At 32.6% G+C, this 19,129-nt stretch overlaps 1 protein-coding gene across 1 annotated transcript in view; it reads right to left on the bottom strand.

Annotated features, from left to right (window-relative positions):
* LOC127557027 (receptor tyrosine-protein kinase erbB-4-like) overlaps nucleotides 1-19,129 on the bottom strand; it is a 56,958-nt gene that overhangs the window by 11,477 nt on the left and 26,352 nt on the right. The window contains exons 7-8 of the mRNA XM_051990513.1: nucleotides 7,063-7,195; nucleotides 1,702-1,795 (exon numbers count right to left, since the gene is read on the bottom strand). Of these exons, the coding sequence (XP_051846473.1) occupies nucleotides 1,702-1,795; nucleotides 7,063-7,195 (227 nt within the window). The remainder of the gene's footprint in view (nucleotides 1-1,701; nucleotides 1,796-7,062; nucleotides 7,196-19,129) is intronic.

Below are 19,129 nucleotides of genomic sequence, written 5' to 3'. Positions count from 1 at the left end.
GTGGATTAGAATTCCCACCACTTTAAGATTATAAATTGCTGTTAGGTTAAAGAGTTATTTATAAACCCCCAAATCTCCTCCTGAATGAAGAACTTTATTAAGGCTGAAAAAAAGTCTTGGAACTTAGTAATCATAATGTCAGTAGGCATCTTTGAAAAGAAAATTCCAGTAGACTGGTTAGTCAGTGAATAAACATTTATTAAGCATCCGCTGTATGTGAAACGCCCTAATGAGTACTAGACAAACAAAGAAAGGGGGAAAGGGAGATTTTGCCACTCAATAAGGATGAATCAGAATCTTGGAGATAGAAGCCAAATGAGAAAAAGCAAGTAAATCATGACAAAGTATACTAGATAGAACTCTTTCTAGAACCTTGGCCCTGAAATGCAAAAGGCTTATTAATGTTTATAAATGTTTAAAGAAGGAATGAGTCGAGAAATGGTTTTCTCAGGAAAGGGAAAATGAGAGTATTTATGGACAAAGAGAAGGGTAGTAGACAGAGAGGAGACCTCAGAGCTACAAAGAACTGGGTTCAAGTTTTACTTCTGATGCATAATGTTTTTTGTGATCCCAAGTAACTCATCTCATTTCCTTCTAACCTAGGAAATTTTTCTAGAATTCTAAGTTTCAGAGTCAGTACTGACCTGCATGGATAGAATCAGTTTTCTCATCTAAGAGTTTTCTACATAAATTAAATGACAGATCCAAACCCTAGACACAGAAAGAATAAAGGAACAAGAAACTAAGGGAATAAATAATGCACCAAGATACTCTGGAAAAAGGATAAGGGGAGAAATGAAGAGAGTATGTGTTTTAAATTGGTGTATCAGTTCAGAGAACAAATATATTTAAATGGTTTTTGTTTGGTTTGGTTTTACTTTTTAAAAAGTCAAAGTAATTTATTTTGAGTGAGGGAAAAGGGTTATAGTTAAAATTAAGAAGAGAATGAAAGGTTTGGAAGAAATGAAAAATGATTTGCTGAGTTATAGTGAGAGATCATTTCAAGTTAGCTAGCATGAAATTTGTAATCAAACCAATAAGCATACAAACGTTACTTTTGTAATAATCAGTAGCCTGGGATTGAAAATGGAAAAGAAAGATTATAGGTGTTTTCTAAATTTGGTGATGAAACAAATGTTTAAAATGTTAATGTTTCCTTTTGGATTAATGTTTGTCTATACTGGAAATCTTTGCCCCTACATTTATTAATGTCTAATGATATTTGAGACATGATAATAATGATACCTTGAAAAGTGATGTGAAGGATTATTATGATAATTTGAATGAAAGAGGCACAGTGACTTTAATAATAATAATTAGACTAATTCATGGATAATTTATGACACAAAAAAGAAGGCTCTGCTTTAAGTATAACTGTCAAATAAGCAGCAGTTATCTGTATGCTGTATTATTCTGAAGTCTCTAATCTCCAAGGGAATCTTTTTTGATCACACTGTCCTTCCTCTTGTCAAACATCCATAATAGTTGATATAATTACTTTGTGCCATTCTTAGTAGTATGTTATGACTATCCTGCTTCAGTTTCATTATTTGTGGTTTTATCTCCACTACTAAATTATAAATTTATAAGATTAGATGAACAAATAAATGAAACAATGCTATGATAAGCATATTTGTACATCCAATAAAATGCCTAGCTACAAACAGGGATGTTACAATATCATATTTACTTCATGCTTACCGGTCCATGGCAAGTCAAGATGCCATCTTCCATCTTCTCACATTGAGAGTCACATTCCACACAGATGGAACCATTCTCAAACTCTCTAAATTCACTGGAAAAAAAAACATCAGGCACATGAGGATAAGTGAGCAAGAAGGCCATTGACATGAAATACATAATAACATCTGTTAAAAACTCTTCTTTCAAAGATAAATAATAGAGTTGTTTCTATATATGCTACAAATTTTGGAACTTTTTTTTTTTTTCTGTACATGGAGGAATAACTTCTCCATTAGGGGAAAATGCAATTGTTAGCCAGATGGTTTTCCATATTCTCCACTAGAGTGAATACTCAGTTCCACATTGGGGAAAGCTACTTAGTCATGTAATATGATTCAATTCAGCCTACAGTATAAAAGTGAAGATTTCATTGACATGGCAAAGACATTTTTTTAAATCATTTTACCTAAAATTAATGAGTGTGGATGTCAACGAGTTTAAAAGTCATTAAAAAATTACTTAAGGCTAAAGCTTAATATTTTAACACCTGAGGATAGCTATTGAATTATTATATTTTTTGTTGTTGCTAAGTTACATGAATGCTACTGATCCTTAAAAGCTCAATATTCTTCAATTTCTTTTTGATGAGTCTTTCAATTTTAAGAAGAAAATCTTAATGTGATAAATTTGGGGTTTTTTAGATTTCTGATCTAGTATCATTAATATTAATGCTTTTATTACAAGTATCATTGAGAGGCAGCATTGTGTACTGAATAGTGCAAAGGACCTAGAGTCAGGAAGATCAGTTTTCAAATATTGCCTCATATATTTACTATGTAAATCCTAAGCAAGTCATTTAACTTTTATCTGTTTCAGTTTTCTCATCTAATAAAATGAGGATAATTAGAGTACCTTTTCCACAGAAATAAAAGTAAGAGTAAAATGAGATGATAAATACAAAGTGGTTCATAAACCTTAAAGTGGTATATAAATCTATTATCATCATAATCAACATCCTCTTCTTTTTCATCAAGAGTTGGCCTCTGAATCAAGAAAAAATGGGTTCAAGATTTGCCTTTGATATATTATGGTTGTGTAACATGGGCAAATTAATTTATCTCTCAAATGCCCAGATAACGTCTTTTGAGGGGAAGTTGTAAAGGTACTTTCCTAGAGGGAATGCCTCGTTGTGATGATTTTTTTAAAAAAGGATTGTTTTAATTTAGTTATATTTTCCCATGTAGATTCATTTGAATTAAATGATTTTTACATAAAATATAAAAGATTTTTTAGAAAACCTTTCAACTTTTTAATTATGTCATCTAAAAATTAATGTTCCATCTTCTCTTAAATTGTGGATATTTGCCTTTAACATAATCATGTGACTTCCATCTATCAACTGCTATTGTTTATGATACATGTGCAAAAGTAGCTAAGAATCAATGATATTGAGTGATGGGATGGTAGAGGGTGTAAAGAATAAAATAAGTACATGTGATGCTGGCAAGAAATATAACTCTGTAACATAACTTCTATAATCTACATTTACCAGACACTCAATGGTTGAAAGCCAAAGAATCAACATTCAATTCTCCTATAATAAAGTTTCCTTTATGTTACATATTTTTGACCTCTCACCAGTTAGGATTTCAGGAGGGAGTGATTCTCTACTTTACAGATCCTATATCCTCTAAGTGACAACTCATGGCACAGACTAAGGGAAGAGACCCTCAACCTATGAATTTGCAAAAGTGGTTAAAAGGATAATTCACAATCTACTTCTAATAACAATGATGTTCAAATTAAAAAAGGCCATCTGGTAACTATGTAATAATTGCATTTGCCATAGAGCTGCCAAAATGATATTTCTAAAATGCAGGTCCAATCCTGCTGAGGAAGCTTCAGAGTTCCCTATTGCCTCTATGATAAAATATGAACTCAGTTGTTTGGCATTTAAAACCCTTCACAATCTGGATCCAGCTTCTCTCTCAGGGATTACTAACATTATTCACATTAATACTCTCCCTCACACACATTTCATTCTAGCTATTCTTAACTGTTTTGTGTCATGGACTCTTTAGGTTGTCTGGAGAAGGCTATGAATCCATTCTTAAAATGATATTTAGTATCTCCCTTTACAATTAAAGAGTATGATAAATTTCATTTAGAGATTAGTGGGTGTTAGGGGGAAGAAGCACCTGGGTAGTACCGTGGATAAATAAAAAGATAGTCTTGATTTCAGGAAAATGAATTCAAATTTAGCCTTAGATATTTACTAATTGTGAATAGCTGTTGACTCATTTTTCCTACATATATAAAGGACTAAATGTCACTTTTCTGCCAGTGTTTTGAGAATGAAAAGAAGTAATATAATTTTAGCATAGGGCTTTGTAAACCTTAAATTGTTAAATATTATTATTAATGCTGTTGTAATTATTATAAATATTTAAGATTTCTCATCCAAATTTATTGACCTCCTAAAATGTATTCACAGAGCCCTTAGAGGTGTCTATATACTCCATGATAAGACTCACATTTCAACTTATTTGCTGCTCTCTTCCTTAATTTCCATTCTATATCTTTGTTCCTTTGCATATATTATTCTCTATGCTTAGAATACTTGCCATCCTTACCAATGCCTTAGTATTTGTACTAACTTCATCTTCTTCAAACTTTATCTCAAATACTATTTCTTTTAAAAGGCTTCTCCTGATTACTCCACTTATTAGTTCATCTCTACCCATTTTTTTAAAATGTTATATTTACATGCATGTAGCTGTCAATATTTTGTAATCCCTATCCCCAGGAGGATTCTTGCTTATTGGATATAAGGAATTTTTCAAAAGAATACTTTCAGATTCTTTGGAAATTCCTTTCAATAACATAATTCATTTCCTGATAACATCCAAAATCAAGATTTCAGCCATAGAAAATACTGTCTATCAATATAATTCTGTTTGTAAAACTTGTTCTCCAATTAAAGATGCTTTTTTATTCAAAAATAGGCAAATGCTAACCCTTTTTCTGACCTCGTCTTAAATCTCCAAATATTTTTTGAATATTCCCTCCAATGATATGGATCATAATCCCTTTAGGTCTACTCATTTTGTATGACTCATTTCTATATTTCTGTGTAGATTAGGCAGAAAGTCCCAGAGTTCTTTATTTCTATTGATATTACAATGATGGCAATAGGCAGTACATAAATGATTTCTTGCTCTTACTACATATTCAGGTCATTTTCTTTTTCAGAAATATGTTTCATAGGCTCATAAATTTCAGAGTTAGAACAGAACTAAATAACCATACACTATTTCCTCCATTTTTTGCAAATGAAAAAACTGAGGCACACAGAAGGTAGGTGACTTGCTAAGAGTAATACAAAGTATATTTCTGAAGCAAAAGTTGAATTCAAGATTTCCTTATTCCAAGCCCTATCCACTTTGTCATGACAACCCTTTACTTTGTTTCTTCTGAAAAATTCTTTCATCATGTAACTTATCAAGTAAAACACTCTTTATAATAATTATATGAAGCATAAAAGAAGACAATTCAAAGGGAAAATATACATCATGTGTTGCAATATTTTGTCTCAATTATAACTGATATTTTTGGGGAAAATATTAAGAGTGTTGTTTTCATACTTAAACATTTCTTTATCATCTTTTCCTCATTTCATAGAGGATGTTTTGCCTTCTTTCCAAGAGACTGGTATAACTAGGTTTGAACTCTTCAATTATTATCTGCTCAATGACAGGTACTCTCTGATACTAGTATAAACCAAAGAGATCCAGCAAAAAATAATTTTGGGAGCTTTATAGGAAGATAGGGGACACAGGGCATTGAAGTGAGACAGAGCAAATCTAATGTTTGAAAACCCTTGCAGTTAAGCATATGAGAACATCTGATTTGGGATCAACAACAAAAACAAAAGACACATCATTCCTAATGAGGGACAACCATGATGCATGAAATGACATAATATGATAAACTAATTTTATGAGGATATGAAATTCTGCACAACAAGGTACAGGGTTGATATTATTGTTTTCAACAAGATAGCTGTAGTTCCTGAGGGAAAACAAATTAAAATGTTCTTATAACTGATTGCTATAGTCCTAGTAGGAGAATATTTCCAAGAAAGACTTCACTGTAACCTTCCTCCAAACATTGTCATCTATTTACATGACAGATCATCAATCAAGAAACTGAAACAATAGTCATCCCAAACATAAAACCTTGTAAACACATTGCACTTATTGATATAGAAGTGAGTCATTTTACTTCTTAATGCAGCTAGGTGGTACAGTAAATTGAGGGTAGGAATTAAAGTCAAGAAAACTGAATTGAAATCCTGCCTCAGAAATGTATTAGCTGTGTGACCCTGGGGAAGTCATTTAACTCTGTCTGACTCAGTTTCAGAATTTACCTCTGAGGATTGTTATAATCTCAAATTAAATAATGTGTTTTTTTTTAAAAGCTCTTATCATGGTACATGACATATAGTAGGTGTTTAATAAATATTTGTTCCCCTACCCCTCATTTTTGACATTCATTTTCATCTGTAAAATGATAACATGAATACTTTAAAAAAAAATCTAACTGGGTTATCATGACATTCATATCAGCTAATAATGTATATAAAATACTTTGTAAATCTTAAAACAGTATGGAAACATCAATAACTTGTATTAGTGACCTAATCCAAAGTTACAATAAGAGATATTCTTTCACTGCATATTTATAAACAATATAGGGAAGTTTGACATGGACCTAAATTTGGAATGCAGAATATAAAGGTTGGAAAAAGGAAGAAAACTGGAGACAATCATCTATTTCAGGTAATATGTTAGAATTATCTGTATTATCCAAGCTGTCTATTTAAATTATCATTCAATCAGATCTACATGCTACTCATAAAATTGTTTTACCATCGAGTTGTCAGACTCATAGTTTACCAGATGCAATGGGTCCCTCATATGGCAGCAATTCAGATTAAAATGTGATTGGTAAATATTTAACAAAAAAGTGAACAAATAATAAGAAACAGATAATTTTAAGTTGTGAGTTTTTTAAGTCAATGTGTGGTCAATAGAAATCTATATTTATTTGAATCTTACAACACTCTTCCTAGGTAAGACACATATAGATTTTATTCCAAATCTATGCCTTCTTTTTCTTTCTAAAGAAATATCTTGTACATTTCTATAAAGCATTTGATCCCTCAAACAAAGGTTAAGTATTTGATGTTCACTGAAAACTTTGAGCAATATGCACATCCTCAAAGTTTATTAGATTGATATTGTCTAAAAATGCCAATATGATAGAACGACATGAGAACATAAGAGGAAAAAAAATTAGTGAGCAAGTTTTTTTTACCCATCATAGAGGTTACAGGATTCAATGCAAGTCCGTCCCCTGCTGAAACGTTTACAAGATAAGCATTGGTCTGGGCCTGGCCCCCAGCAGCCATCACTTGAACACAGAAGATTACATACCATTCCTTCTGCAGCTGGAAAACACAAGAGGAAGGAGGAATAAAAGTTAAGCCTGAATCCAAATGCACATATATATAAATGTAATTTTTAATACTTTGAATTTTCAACTACAGAGTCAAATGAAACACCCTATCTACATTTGAAAAATATAAAAGCCTAAAGAAAATAATTATTATCATTTATTATGATATTATACATATCTATTCAATGTTATTATTCTTTAAAATAGTTCATTCACTTCAGAGAAAGCAGAGACAGCCACTACAAATCATAAAGTGTTACTTAATGGCACACTGCCATGTGAATGAACTACATTCTTTTTTGAGGCAGGGCCATTAATTTTTGTTTCTCCATTTAAGATCAAAGTCCAGGGTAGTCTACAGCCCATCAACCTCCACCTTCTTAAAGATTATATATTATAATGATGGTTATAAAAGAATACCAAGACTGATGCCTTGAGGAGGGTGACCTTGAGAAAACTTTTAGTCCATCCTCCTTCAGGATCATCGTTTTTTAGTTTTTAAATCACTTTCAGTCATGTTTTATACTTTGTGAATGTATTTGGTGTTTACTTGGCAAAAATAGTAGAGCAGTTTGCCATGTTCATCTCCAATTCATTTTTATAGCTGGGAAAATTGAAGCAAATGGGGCTAAGTGATTTGTGCAAGGTTACTTAGCTAGTAACTATTTGAGATCAGAACTGAACTTAAGAAAATGAGTCTGCTTGACTCCAGGCCTGGCCCTGTATCTACTTTGCCACCTAGATGCCCTGATTATGTATTAACTATCCACCTTCCTCAAAAAATATTCTATTTCTTAAGGTTCTTCGGGGGGGGGGGGGAAACTACACTCATTGGAGAGAATGTAAGTTCCTTGAGAGTTGAAGATCAGTTTTTTTTTGTTGTTGTTTGTTTTTTTATTTCTCATGCTAATACAATGCTTGAAATAATGGCATAGGGATTTATTTAATGTTTATAAAATTAAATTTCAACTACAAAGTCAAATGAGATACCCTATCTACATTTCAAAAACACAAAACCCTAAAGAAAATAATTATCATTTATTATTATATTATACATATCTATTCAATGTTTTTATCTTTAAAATAGTTCATTCACTTCAGAGGAAGCTTCAGAGGAATCAAATATAATGCTTGAGACAACATAGGAGCTTATTTAATGTTTGTAAAATTAAATTCAATCATATAACCGTAATGCTTTTATCATCAGTATGTATTAATCTGTTATTCACCATCATAAGTCATTTCAGAAAGAAGAGATAAACCTAAATGACATAGCTTCAATATTGCCAACCTTGCCAAATTTTATAAATGTAAGTCCATTCCCTTAAACTTGTTTTATAGACTGATTATATCTGATTATAAAGACCTTAGAAAGGAAAACTCAATCACTGATAATCTGTGGTGAATGAGCTCATCAGATTCCTCCCAACAAAACTATACTAGAAGAAATCAACAACTAGTGGTAGGAAAACAGAGAACATAGGATGTCTTGAAAGGTGAGAAGCTAAAATACAAGGATATTATGGAGGAGAGAGGAAAAAGGGAAGAAAGGATAGATACAGGAGATAGAATAAAGGATGTCAAGGAAAATCAAAACTAATTCATATAGGTGATAAAATCTCAAGTAAAAAATTAGCTTGTATAATAAACTTTTACTAATCTCATATTATATGCTAGGTATTGTGTGGAATTCAATGTATACAAAGAAAGAGAAAATTCCCTAAAGGGGAAAAAAATACATATTAATGGGAATGATCAGAGAAGTAAAATAGCATTTAAATAACTAGATACATAGAAGATGAGAATAGCAGGAACATAATTTGAAAGGAGAAGACATCAGTACCTGGACAGATAAGGAATGACTACCTGCAAAAGGTAAGCTTGGAGGTGAGTCATGAAGGAAGCTAAAAGAAGTAGACAAAATGGAATGAGATCATTTTAGACCTGGAAGACAGCCAATGGAAAGGAACAAAGAATACAGACAGAATATCATGCTTGAGGAATTTCAAGCAATCTAGGACTAGTGTCTAGGGAAAGAAGTAGATTCTAAAGATCTTTAAACACCAAAAGATAATTTTATATTTTATTCTGGAGGTCATTGAAATTTCATTGTATTCTACTGAGTCAGGATGGTGGTGACGTCATCATATGCTTTAGAAAAATCTCTAGTCACTGAGTGGGAATATGCTGGAGTAGAGAAAAACATGGCAGGGAGCACAGTTTTAAGATTATTGCAGTAGTTCAGCTAACAGGCTAAAGGTCTTGAATTAGGATTGTGACTGTATGAGTGGGGAAAAAAAAAGGCCAAATAGGGAAATGTGAAGGTTAAAAAAAACCACTACAAAATATGGCAAATATTTGGATTCATGTAGGGTAAATAAGGAAAAATTTCAGGAAATACTGAGAATTCAAGCTTGGGCAACTGGAAAGACATTGGTGCCTAGACAGCAAGAAGGAATTCTGAAAGGGAAAGGTTTTAAAAGTTAAGAAAATGAGTTTATTTTGGATACGCAAGTTTGAGCTAGTGGTAGAAAATTAAGGTCAAGAAATTCAATGGTCAATGTAATATTAAAGCTTAGGAAAGAGACTTGGACTGAATATATAGAAATGGGAATCTTCCTGCATATAGATGATAATTGGTTAAATTATCAAGTAATACAATAAAGATTGTAAAGAGAAGAGAGTTCAGGTCGTGGATAATATCTGCAATTAGTGGGAATAACAAGAAAGAATTCATGAAATATAGTAAGAAGAAGTTGAATGATAGGAGTGTAAAAAAGGGAGGAAGTGGGTGAAATGAAAGACTTTTTATGAGGGATGAGAAGATACATAGTAGTTAACCTAAATGGGATATCAACTCATTTAAGGAAAAAAATATAATGGTTGCCCAACTGCAGTGAGGCTCCAGTGGAGAATAATTAACATAAATTTATATTGGATTTCATTAGCATATTCAGATACATTTTAAAACTTTTAAGGCAATATTATAGCTTTTATTTCTTTCTAGACAAACCATTTTGTGAAAATATATAGATAAATAATATTTATCAAAAGAAGTAGTGACTTCTTTGACAATAAATGCAAGATGTTTGTGCAGTGAAACTAGACTATATAGTTTAATTTTTCAGAAGATTTGAGATGGTGATTAGACTAGACTGGATGTATATAAGGATAAAATCAGAAGTCAAAAGACCTTGAATGTTATTTTATACTTGAGGATAAGTGGCATGAATGGACTAGCCTACATCATAGAGGTATTAAGAAATAGAGCCAAGATTGGATGAAAGTTTTCTAATGACAAGTTCAATGTCTTCTCTGGGCTGTGTGTAAGCAAAAATATATCAAATCCCTCTGAGAAGATCTGATGCTCCAAGTTATCAGAGAGACTTTGAAATTAATGACTATAAAAAGAGTAAGGATTAGGGATAAGGAGGATGAAGATGATGATGAAGGCTTGAAAACAAACTTCCCAAAAACATTATAAGGAGCATGATGAGAGTAACTGTTTCCTTTTTGGTATTAACTTCCAATCTTAAGTTTAAGATCAATAGCCATAGATATCATTTTCCTAGAGATTCGGAATAAATAATAGGAAAATGTAATCAATTAGTCAGAGATGGAATAGTTGGAAATTCAGCAATCAGATTTCTTTGATGTTCTTTTTCAAAAGACTGAAGGACTGGAGCAACCCAATAAGACTTTGTCTTTGAACTGAGAAAAATTGAGTTAGGAAAAAAAAAGTTTAGATTACTCTTTCTTTTTCCTTTTTTTGGGGGAATAAACTAGGTTTTATAATCAACTTCATTGATACCTCTTCACCTAGTGTAGTTGCTCTTAATAAAGTACTGGCACTTATAAATAGACTGGTATATAAAATTTTCATTCTCTCTCTCTCTCTCTCTCCTTCTCTGTCACAATCTCTCTCTCTCCATACATGTGCAAGTGTGCCTGCACACACACATGTACCCTACAATAATACTTGGTCAATAAATAGATATATACGATTGTAATAAACATGAAAGCTAAACTAATCTATTGTCTAGACATTGGCTAAGGGACACTACTATACATTGGTAAGTTTGGGTTGGTGTTTGGTTGTTCTATATTGAAAGTGATATTTTGAAATAGTAGTACTTGGGCTAAATTTATTATACTATGGATTTCTAAAGTTTTTTTTTTTTTTCAGGAATATCAAATGTTCTTTTGTAGTATTTTGGCTGAGAATAAACAAAAGAACTAAGATAGCCTAGGAAGATGATCTGTGATATTGTATATGAGAAAGCCCAGATAGGTCTTTTCTATAGAAAATGAATTATAGGCATTTGATTGTCTTTAAATCAGACTACCAAGAAAAGAAATTCAGAAGTTGATAGAGGCCCAATAAGACTTTGGTGAAAAGAGAAGGTCATAAGCTAAGAATAAAGTATTTACTTTGATTCATATCTTTTTTCTACAAAACAGAACATCTCAAAATGGTCTATTTCAAAAGTTTCTTTTGTCTTTCTAGTGCATTATAATCCTAAGAGAGATAAATTATATATGTGCTTATTTTGTCATTTATTAATTGATTCACTGAAAAGTCATAGAAATTGTTTCTGAGGCGAGGTTCAAGTTCTCCCTCTGAAACATATTAGTTATATAATTCTGGGAAGTCACAAAATTTCTTAGTGTTTCAGGAAATTCTATCTTTATAAACATGGTAATGTCTTTTGATTTTTTTTATTACCTAAATTTCCCAATGTATTCCCCAGATATTCAAAATAGCAAGCTCTTAATGAAAGGGAAAAAAAAAAAAAACATGTGGGGAGGAGGAGTTCAGCAGATACAAACTATTAAAACTTCTACAATTGCATGATGTTTTCCACTCCCATATCCTCCCATCTTACAAAACTTCAAGAAAATTCCAGACAATCACTTGTCTGTATTCACATATGTGTTTTATTAGATGCCCTCTGGGATCTTTTCCAATACTCAAAATCTCTGATCTATGCAATGAGGTGAGATGAGATGTCTTCTCAGAGTTGTCATCAACTCCATTTGTTTCTTGCTCTGTATATCCATGCAATTGTGAAGTATTGATCCTATCTTCATAATATTTTATTTCTGCAGCCTATTATCTATTAACATGGCTACTGAACTAATTCAGACTTTCCTCATGTGCCCAAACTATTTCAATAGACAGTCAATTTTCCTGCCTTTATTTTCTCCTCTCTCTAATCTATTCTCTACAATACTGCCAAAGAAAAATTCCTAAAGCATATGTCTGATCATGTCATTCCATGGTTTAAAAAGTGTTAATGATTAATGTTTCTAGGCTAAAATATGAGCAGCTCTTTTTAAATATTTCAAGTTCTTCATAATTTTCCTTCAGTCATATCACCAAATTCCTTTTCACCTGGGTTCTTCTGAAAATGGAAAGGGAGGGAGAGAGAAAGGATGAGAGAGAGAGAAAAAAAAGAAGGAAGGAGAAGAAAGGGAGGAAAGAAAGATTTTGTACCATCCTAAATCTTTTAAAATATTATGTCATTTGAGCCTCACAACAATTCTTTCTATGTAGGTTCTTTTACTATCACCATTTTACAATGGAGAAAATTTAGGAAAACAGAAATCAAATGAATTCCTCAGGGTCATATAACTCGTGTCTGAAGGGGGATGTGAAGATTTTTGGAGAAAGAAGATTCAAGTTGGCAAAGAGAAGCCAAGAAGTTGCCTGAGCTCTCCCCAGTTCCATTGGAAACAATGTGAAATAAAGTCTTTTAGTGGATTCTAGAGTATCAGAACCCACAAAAAAGATGGAATGAAACAATTTTCTAGATCAAGATAATTTAGAAGGAATTAAAGAAAGTGCTATCTAATTTAGGTAAAAGGGGAGCACAGCCCAGAACAGGCACAATATGGGAAAACTAACAAGAATTCATAGCCATAACAGAGATCAACAATCAATCCCTTTGTACTTGTTCAGCAGGCTAGTTGTGAGACTTCCAGCCCCAGCATAGAGGGCAAATTTGGAGTCCTGAAATTTCAGCAAAACAGATGCGGGCCAGGTCATTCCGGCAGAGTGGACAAACAACCATCTCTTCCAGCCCCAGTGTAGAAAGAGAGTGACAAGACCCCTGTCCTCCAACAAAAGAAGCTTGGGACAGCATCCCCTGTGCCCTAGAAGCAGAATTCAAATTTTTGAAAATGGGCCAAAAAACCCCAAAAGAGCGCCAACCACAGAAATGTACTAAGACAACAGGGAAGATCAGAACACACAAAATGCCTACACAAAAAGTCTCAAAGATATATATATATATATATGTCTGTCTCAAAAAGTTCTCTTGGAAAATCTCAAAAAAGATTTTTTTTTTTAAATCAGGTAAGAGAAACAGAAGAAAAATTGGGAAAAGGAATGAAAATTCTGTTGGAAATTTTTTGGGGAAAAAAGAGTCAACAACTTGGAACAGGAAGCACTGGTTGAAGAATACAACTCCTTAAAAATAGAATTGACAAAATGGGGGTAAAAAATCTCCTGAAGAAAAGAAATCCTTTAAAAGAAGAGTTGGCCAAATTGAAAGGGAGGTAAACAGCTTAACAAGAAAATAATTCATTAAAAATTAGAATTGGGCCAGTGGAAGCTAATGGCTATGAGACATTGGCATCAAGAATCAATCAAACTCAAATCAAAATCAAATATAAGCACTGGAAATTATATGAATTACAATTTATTTAAATTTAAAAGAAGATCAAGTCTAAGTAAGATTTGCATTTTCTTTTTGTAAAATTCCCTTACTGTTCTCAATGGAATTTCTTTATATGGCACCTGAAGTGTGTTTATGAGTTGTAAACATGCTACAGATTCAGTGAGAGGTATTTGGAAGTCTTATTCTTTGTAAGCATAGAAGATCTTTCTTCTCAGAAAAAAATTCAAATAATTATATTTTGAACTGGTGAAGCAGACTCTTTGTATATTTTTGCCATCATTTCGCCTGGATTTTGAACTAAGAAGACAAGGGTATTTTATGATCTAATAATTAAATTGAGAAAAGAAATTTACTTCTCTGGATTATAAAGTGTGAATAAGAATTGAAATGATATGGACTAATATCATTGTTTTCCTAATAATATTTATAGATTCCCAAAAAGGAGAGTGATATTTGTTTAATCAAATAAGTCATAACTTTAGAATATCATGTCAAAATATGTGTAGTAGAAGAAATTCAACAGAAAAGGAAAAAGAAAAAAAATAATTATTTTTAAGTAGCACAAAAATCACTAATTTTCAGTACTTGTAATGGTTCAGTACTTGTAAATGGTTGTGGGGCAGTTATAGGAGAAGCAAGATGATATAATGGATAGAACACTGGGCCTGGAATTAGAAAAAAAACAGAGCTCAAATGTGACCTTAAACACTTTCTATTTGTGTGACTCTGGGCAAATCACTTAAACCTTATTTGCATAAAACTGGAGAAGGAAATAGCAAACCACTCCAGTATCTTTATCAAGAAAACCAATGGACATGGGCTCATAAAGAGTCAGACATGGCTGATGATTGAACAACAAATAGGATAAAAATAATAATAATGATGATGACCACAGCACCCAACCACAACAAAAATGACAATAACACTGTGTTGCTGTTTTCTTTTCTTGATTTCATCCTGAGCACTTCTCAGTAATATTTTTAGAAAGGTAAGATAAATCATTAAGAATATGAGAAAAGGTAACATGGAGGCTAAGGTGGGGGCTATTTACCCAGTTTCACTTGGCAATTTTTAGGGATACTAAGCAGAATACCTGTGCCCTGAGCAATGTGATTAATTTTATCACTGACTACTTGCCCACTACTTGCTTGAAGTACACTTCTCATGAGATGTGATAAGGTGCACTCATCTGAACCCAGTTACCCTACAGAATCTTCTAAAGGTCCACAGTATAGAGGTAATGATTTTTCTTCTTTTGCTTCCTTCACATTTACGAGGAAATATGAATGAGAGTGAGAATACCAAAGTGATAAATCTGAATACAGATTATGAAATTCTATAAATATTAAAAAGAACAGTTCATATTTTATCCTTAAGGCTTTAGGGAATAATGATTCCCTAAAAACCATTTCCTACAGTTGGAGGGAAAAACAAATAAACAAACAAACAAATAAACATATATATTCACACACATATACATATGTATTTATATAAAAATATATGCATGTTATTTTATTTTCATCAGATGGAATTTTAGGTTGGCTTATCTTTTTCTCCCCAATAGAAAGCTAAAAAGAAAGCTTCTCTATATAACATGGAACAAAAGACCAGGGGAGTCATTTCTTTGAAACTCTTAAGAGAAAAGAAGTCATCGATCAGTACTGAAGCTTCAACAACCTTTGACTTTCCAAAGTGATAGTTGCATGCTGAGGAGGGAAAATGCTATATTCAATGACAGTGCATGAGAGCATTATACAGCTCTCTAAGTAAACTTTACCAATGTTTTATTAGACAACTTTTAACTTTCAGTGTGTTTTCCCTGGAGACTTTAAGATAGATTTTTCTTTATCTCACCTATCAACTAAATTTTATGGAAGGAGAATAAAATGCCTATTTTTCTTGCCCTTGTAAAGAATAATAAGTTTATATTCAATCAAGTGGAGGCAAATTTAAAATAATACATTTAGTCATTAAGTTATCTAAATTAAAAAATACCTAAAACACATGAGTGAATTATATTTCTAAACAAAGACCTAGATGGTAAGAGGGATCAAAATATATGCATTGTTAGACAACCATGACCTTCTTTTCCCTCCCCACAGTAGAACAAAGTTATTTTCATTGTTCTTTAATGAATGATGGCTTTTTTTTCAGAGTTGATTCTAAACTCTTTGTCATCTGCCATTTGAAGATCTTTTGCATTCATTAAGGTTGAAGATGTTTTCATCTTATATAGCAGAGAGTATTAGCAGTGGGATGAACATTAGATGATGAATCCTCTTATCATGGTCATCCATGAAATATGCAGTGTTTATGGGTTAGAATGGGAAAGGAAAAGATGGTGGAGCAAAGAGTACCTTTAAGGGTCATAGAGTGTTATTTATATCAAAAACTAAACTAAACAATGATGTAATAACTGATACTCTGCATGATATTTTTGTTCAAAAAAAGAAGAGCTGATGTGCTACTACTATAACTAAAGAGCACCAATTTTGAAACATTTAATATAAATAAAAACAGAAAGTAGAAAGAAGTTGTAACAAAGTAAAAAGAAAGTTCAAGGATTTTTCTTGTAAGTATAATATAGGACTTAGAAGATTTGGTTTCTTTTTGTACCTAAAGAAAAATAAAAGAAATAATCTACCATATGATACTTGGACATTTCCTTTTTCAGTGTTCCTGATTCAGTCCTGGTCAAAAGGACCGCTATAGAGAGAAGATTATGTTCTATCAACCTTAGCAGATAGTGAATAGGGGATATATAAGGACCCTGGTTGAGTCTTTCCAATGAAAGCCCAAGCAAAGAAGAGATGACAGGCTAAGCATTATAAACAATGAGATAACCAGTATTTTTTGTTTGTTTGTTTGTTTGTTTTTGGTTTGGCTTGGTTTTGTTTTATTTTTTTCTGGACCATAATGCACATGGAAAGGAATAATGTACAAAAAGGTTGGCAAGTTATATTAATGACAAATTATGAAGTATTTTAAATTTTAAATGAGTTTGATCTTAGAAGTAAAGGGAGCCACTAGAGTTTACTAAAGAGAAGAAAGAGATGATGAAATCTGCACTTTATGAAAACCAAATCACTTTGACAGCTGTAGTAAGGATAGATTGAAGAGGGAGGAGATTTGAGTTAGGAAGGCCATTTTGGAAGCTATTGTGATAATGTGCCTGACAGGCTGTGTTCTTCCATTCCTAACATAAGGTCTCAGACCGCTGGGGGCCATTACTATAACATGGCCTCACATTACATTGTCAGGAATAAGAAAGTATACAAACTGCTACTCCCTGGACTTTTAGGCAGCCAAGATGAACAGATTTCCCTTCAACTAAATGCTGTGGGAATGTAAATTGGCTGCTGGCAAATTTAGCTCCCTTAGGTACTACAGAAATCTGAAGGGATGATGGAGACAGCCTCATAATAACAGGGGCCAGACACTATGTGACAGATCAAATGTACTGCACAGATGTGACCTTTCATTTAAAAAAGGTGCCATTTGGCCCTTTTGCTTCAGAAATCATAAGCTCATCATGAATGTGCAGACATCATTTGGCTGTAAGACAGTAGGCTTTTGATAGCAGAAACAGTTGAACACAGACAAATGTAGAATAATTTTCACAATATAAATGGAAGAGAAATCTTAGGTAGATCCAAATCATTCTCTGGTGATAAACTAAATACAACTCTCAAACTGATGATAAGAAAATCTTCTTGCTCATCTTCTTCCCTACTCCCAATAAAAGATTGCTCTCCATTAAAAACCCCCTTTAAGTATGACTTGTCCAAGAGAAACAACTTTCTAAAATTATTCATTTAACACAGAAGCAATGTACTTCAGCTTACAGGGCACTGGACATGGAATTGGGAGAGACTTCTTGTGTTCAAATGTTACTTTCCAATTTTAAATATCTTGTATTCCCTAATAGTATGTAAACTTCTTAAGAGTATGTATGATTTCCTTTTGTTGTATGCCAAGTTCCTAGGCACAGAGTAAGGCACAGAATAGACTCCCAATAAATACTTGTTGTTTACTAGTTGTGTGAGAGTAGGTAAGTCTCTAAGTCTCAGTTTTCTCATTTATAATTTTTTTCCATGAAAACTTAATAATTAAGAAAATTACTTGTTGGAAGGATTGTGGGAAGATGGCAGATCAGAAAATTCCAAATTTTCTATATTTCCCCCACAAACAAAACAAAATCATTCCTCATGGAGAACATAGACCAATGAAAAACAAATAAAATTTGGGGTTGAACAGGGGTCCTCCTGGGACAATCCAAGAAGACCCAAATAAAGATACCAGAATGGGATAGGTGTGAAGTGTAAATACCTATAGGTTAGCTCCACTGAAACAGTAAGAGGGAGTTCTAAAGCTAGCTGGATTCAAAGGTAGCCTCGGCCCCAACCATAGGAATTTCCCTCTTTGAGAGAGGGAAGTCAGGAATTTGAGTCCAGAAAGATGAGGGAAACTGCTGATTACAAATAGGAGGCCCAGCTGTGCTGCTGAGACACTGCTCTGGGAAAGAGGGAACCAGCAGAAGCACTGGGGAAGGGATACTGCTGGTGGTAGGCACTTAGAGAAGGGTGGAAATTTTTATTTGGGATTCAAAATCAGAGGGAAGAGCTGAAGTAAAGGTAATGGCACTTTTCCCACTCTAGGCTTAGAGGTCCTTACAATAACAGTTCTCATGAAAAAAAAAATGATCAGGAAAAGAAGGATCCAACCAAAAAACTAATTATGAGAATAGGAAAGACCAGGATTCATCTTCAGAGGACAGTTAAGCAAAAATGTTAAATGGCTACCTGCTCAGAAAAAAATTTATAGAACTCATAAAAGACTTTTAAAATCAAGTGAGAGAGACTGAGGAAAGACTAAAAGAAAAATTAAAAACCATCCAAGAAAAACAATATTATAAAAAAGTTAACCAACTAGAAAAGGAGATACAGAGTCTCAGAGAGGAAAATTATTCTTTGAAAATTAGAACTAATCAAAAGAAAGCCAGGAAATAACAAGACAAATATAAAGAATGAAAAAATAGAACACAATGTGAAACGTATTATAAGAAAAACAGCAGATCTGGAAGAATAGATCAAAAAGAGAAAAGATACAAATAACTGAGCAACCTGAAATCTGTGACCAAAAAATCAAACTTGACACAATAATGCAAGAAATAATAAAAGAAAATGGTTTTGGAATGACAGAACATAAGAAGAGAAAAAAGAAATTTAAAAAAAAAATCCACT

Source organism: Antechinus flavipes, chromosome 3, assembly GCF_016432865.1.
Source record: "Antechinus flavipes isolate AdamAnt ecotype Samford, QLD, Australia chromosome 3, AdamAnt_v2, whole genome shotgun sequence".
In the NCBI taxonomy this organism is placed as follows: Eukaryota; Metazoa; Chordata; class Mammalia; order Dasyuromorphia; family Dasyuridae; genus Antechinus; species Antechinus flavipes.
The sequence above is the reverse complement of the archived record's forward strand: the minus strand, read 5'-3'. Positions and strand labels throughout refer to the sequence as shown.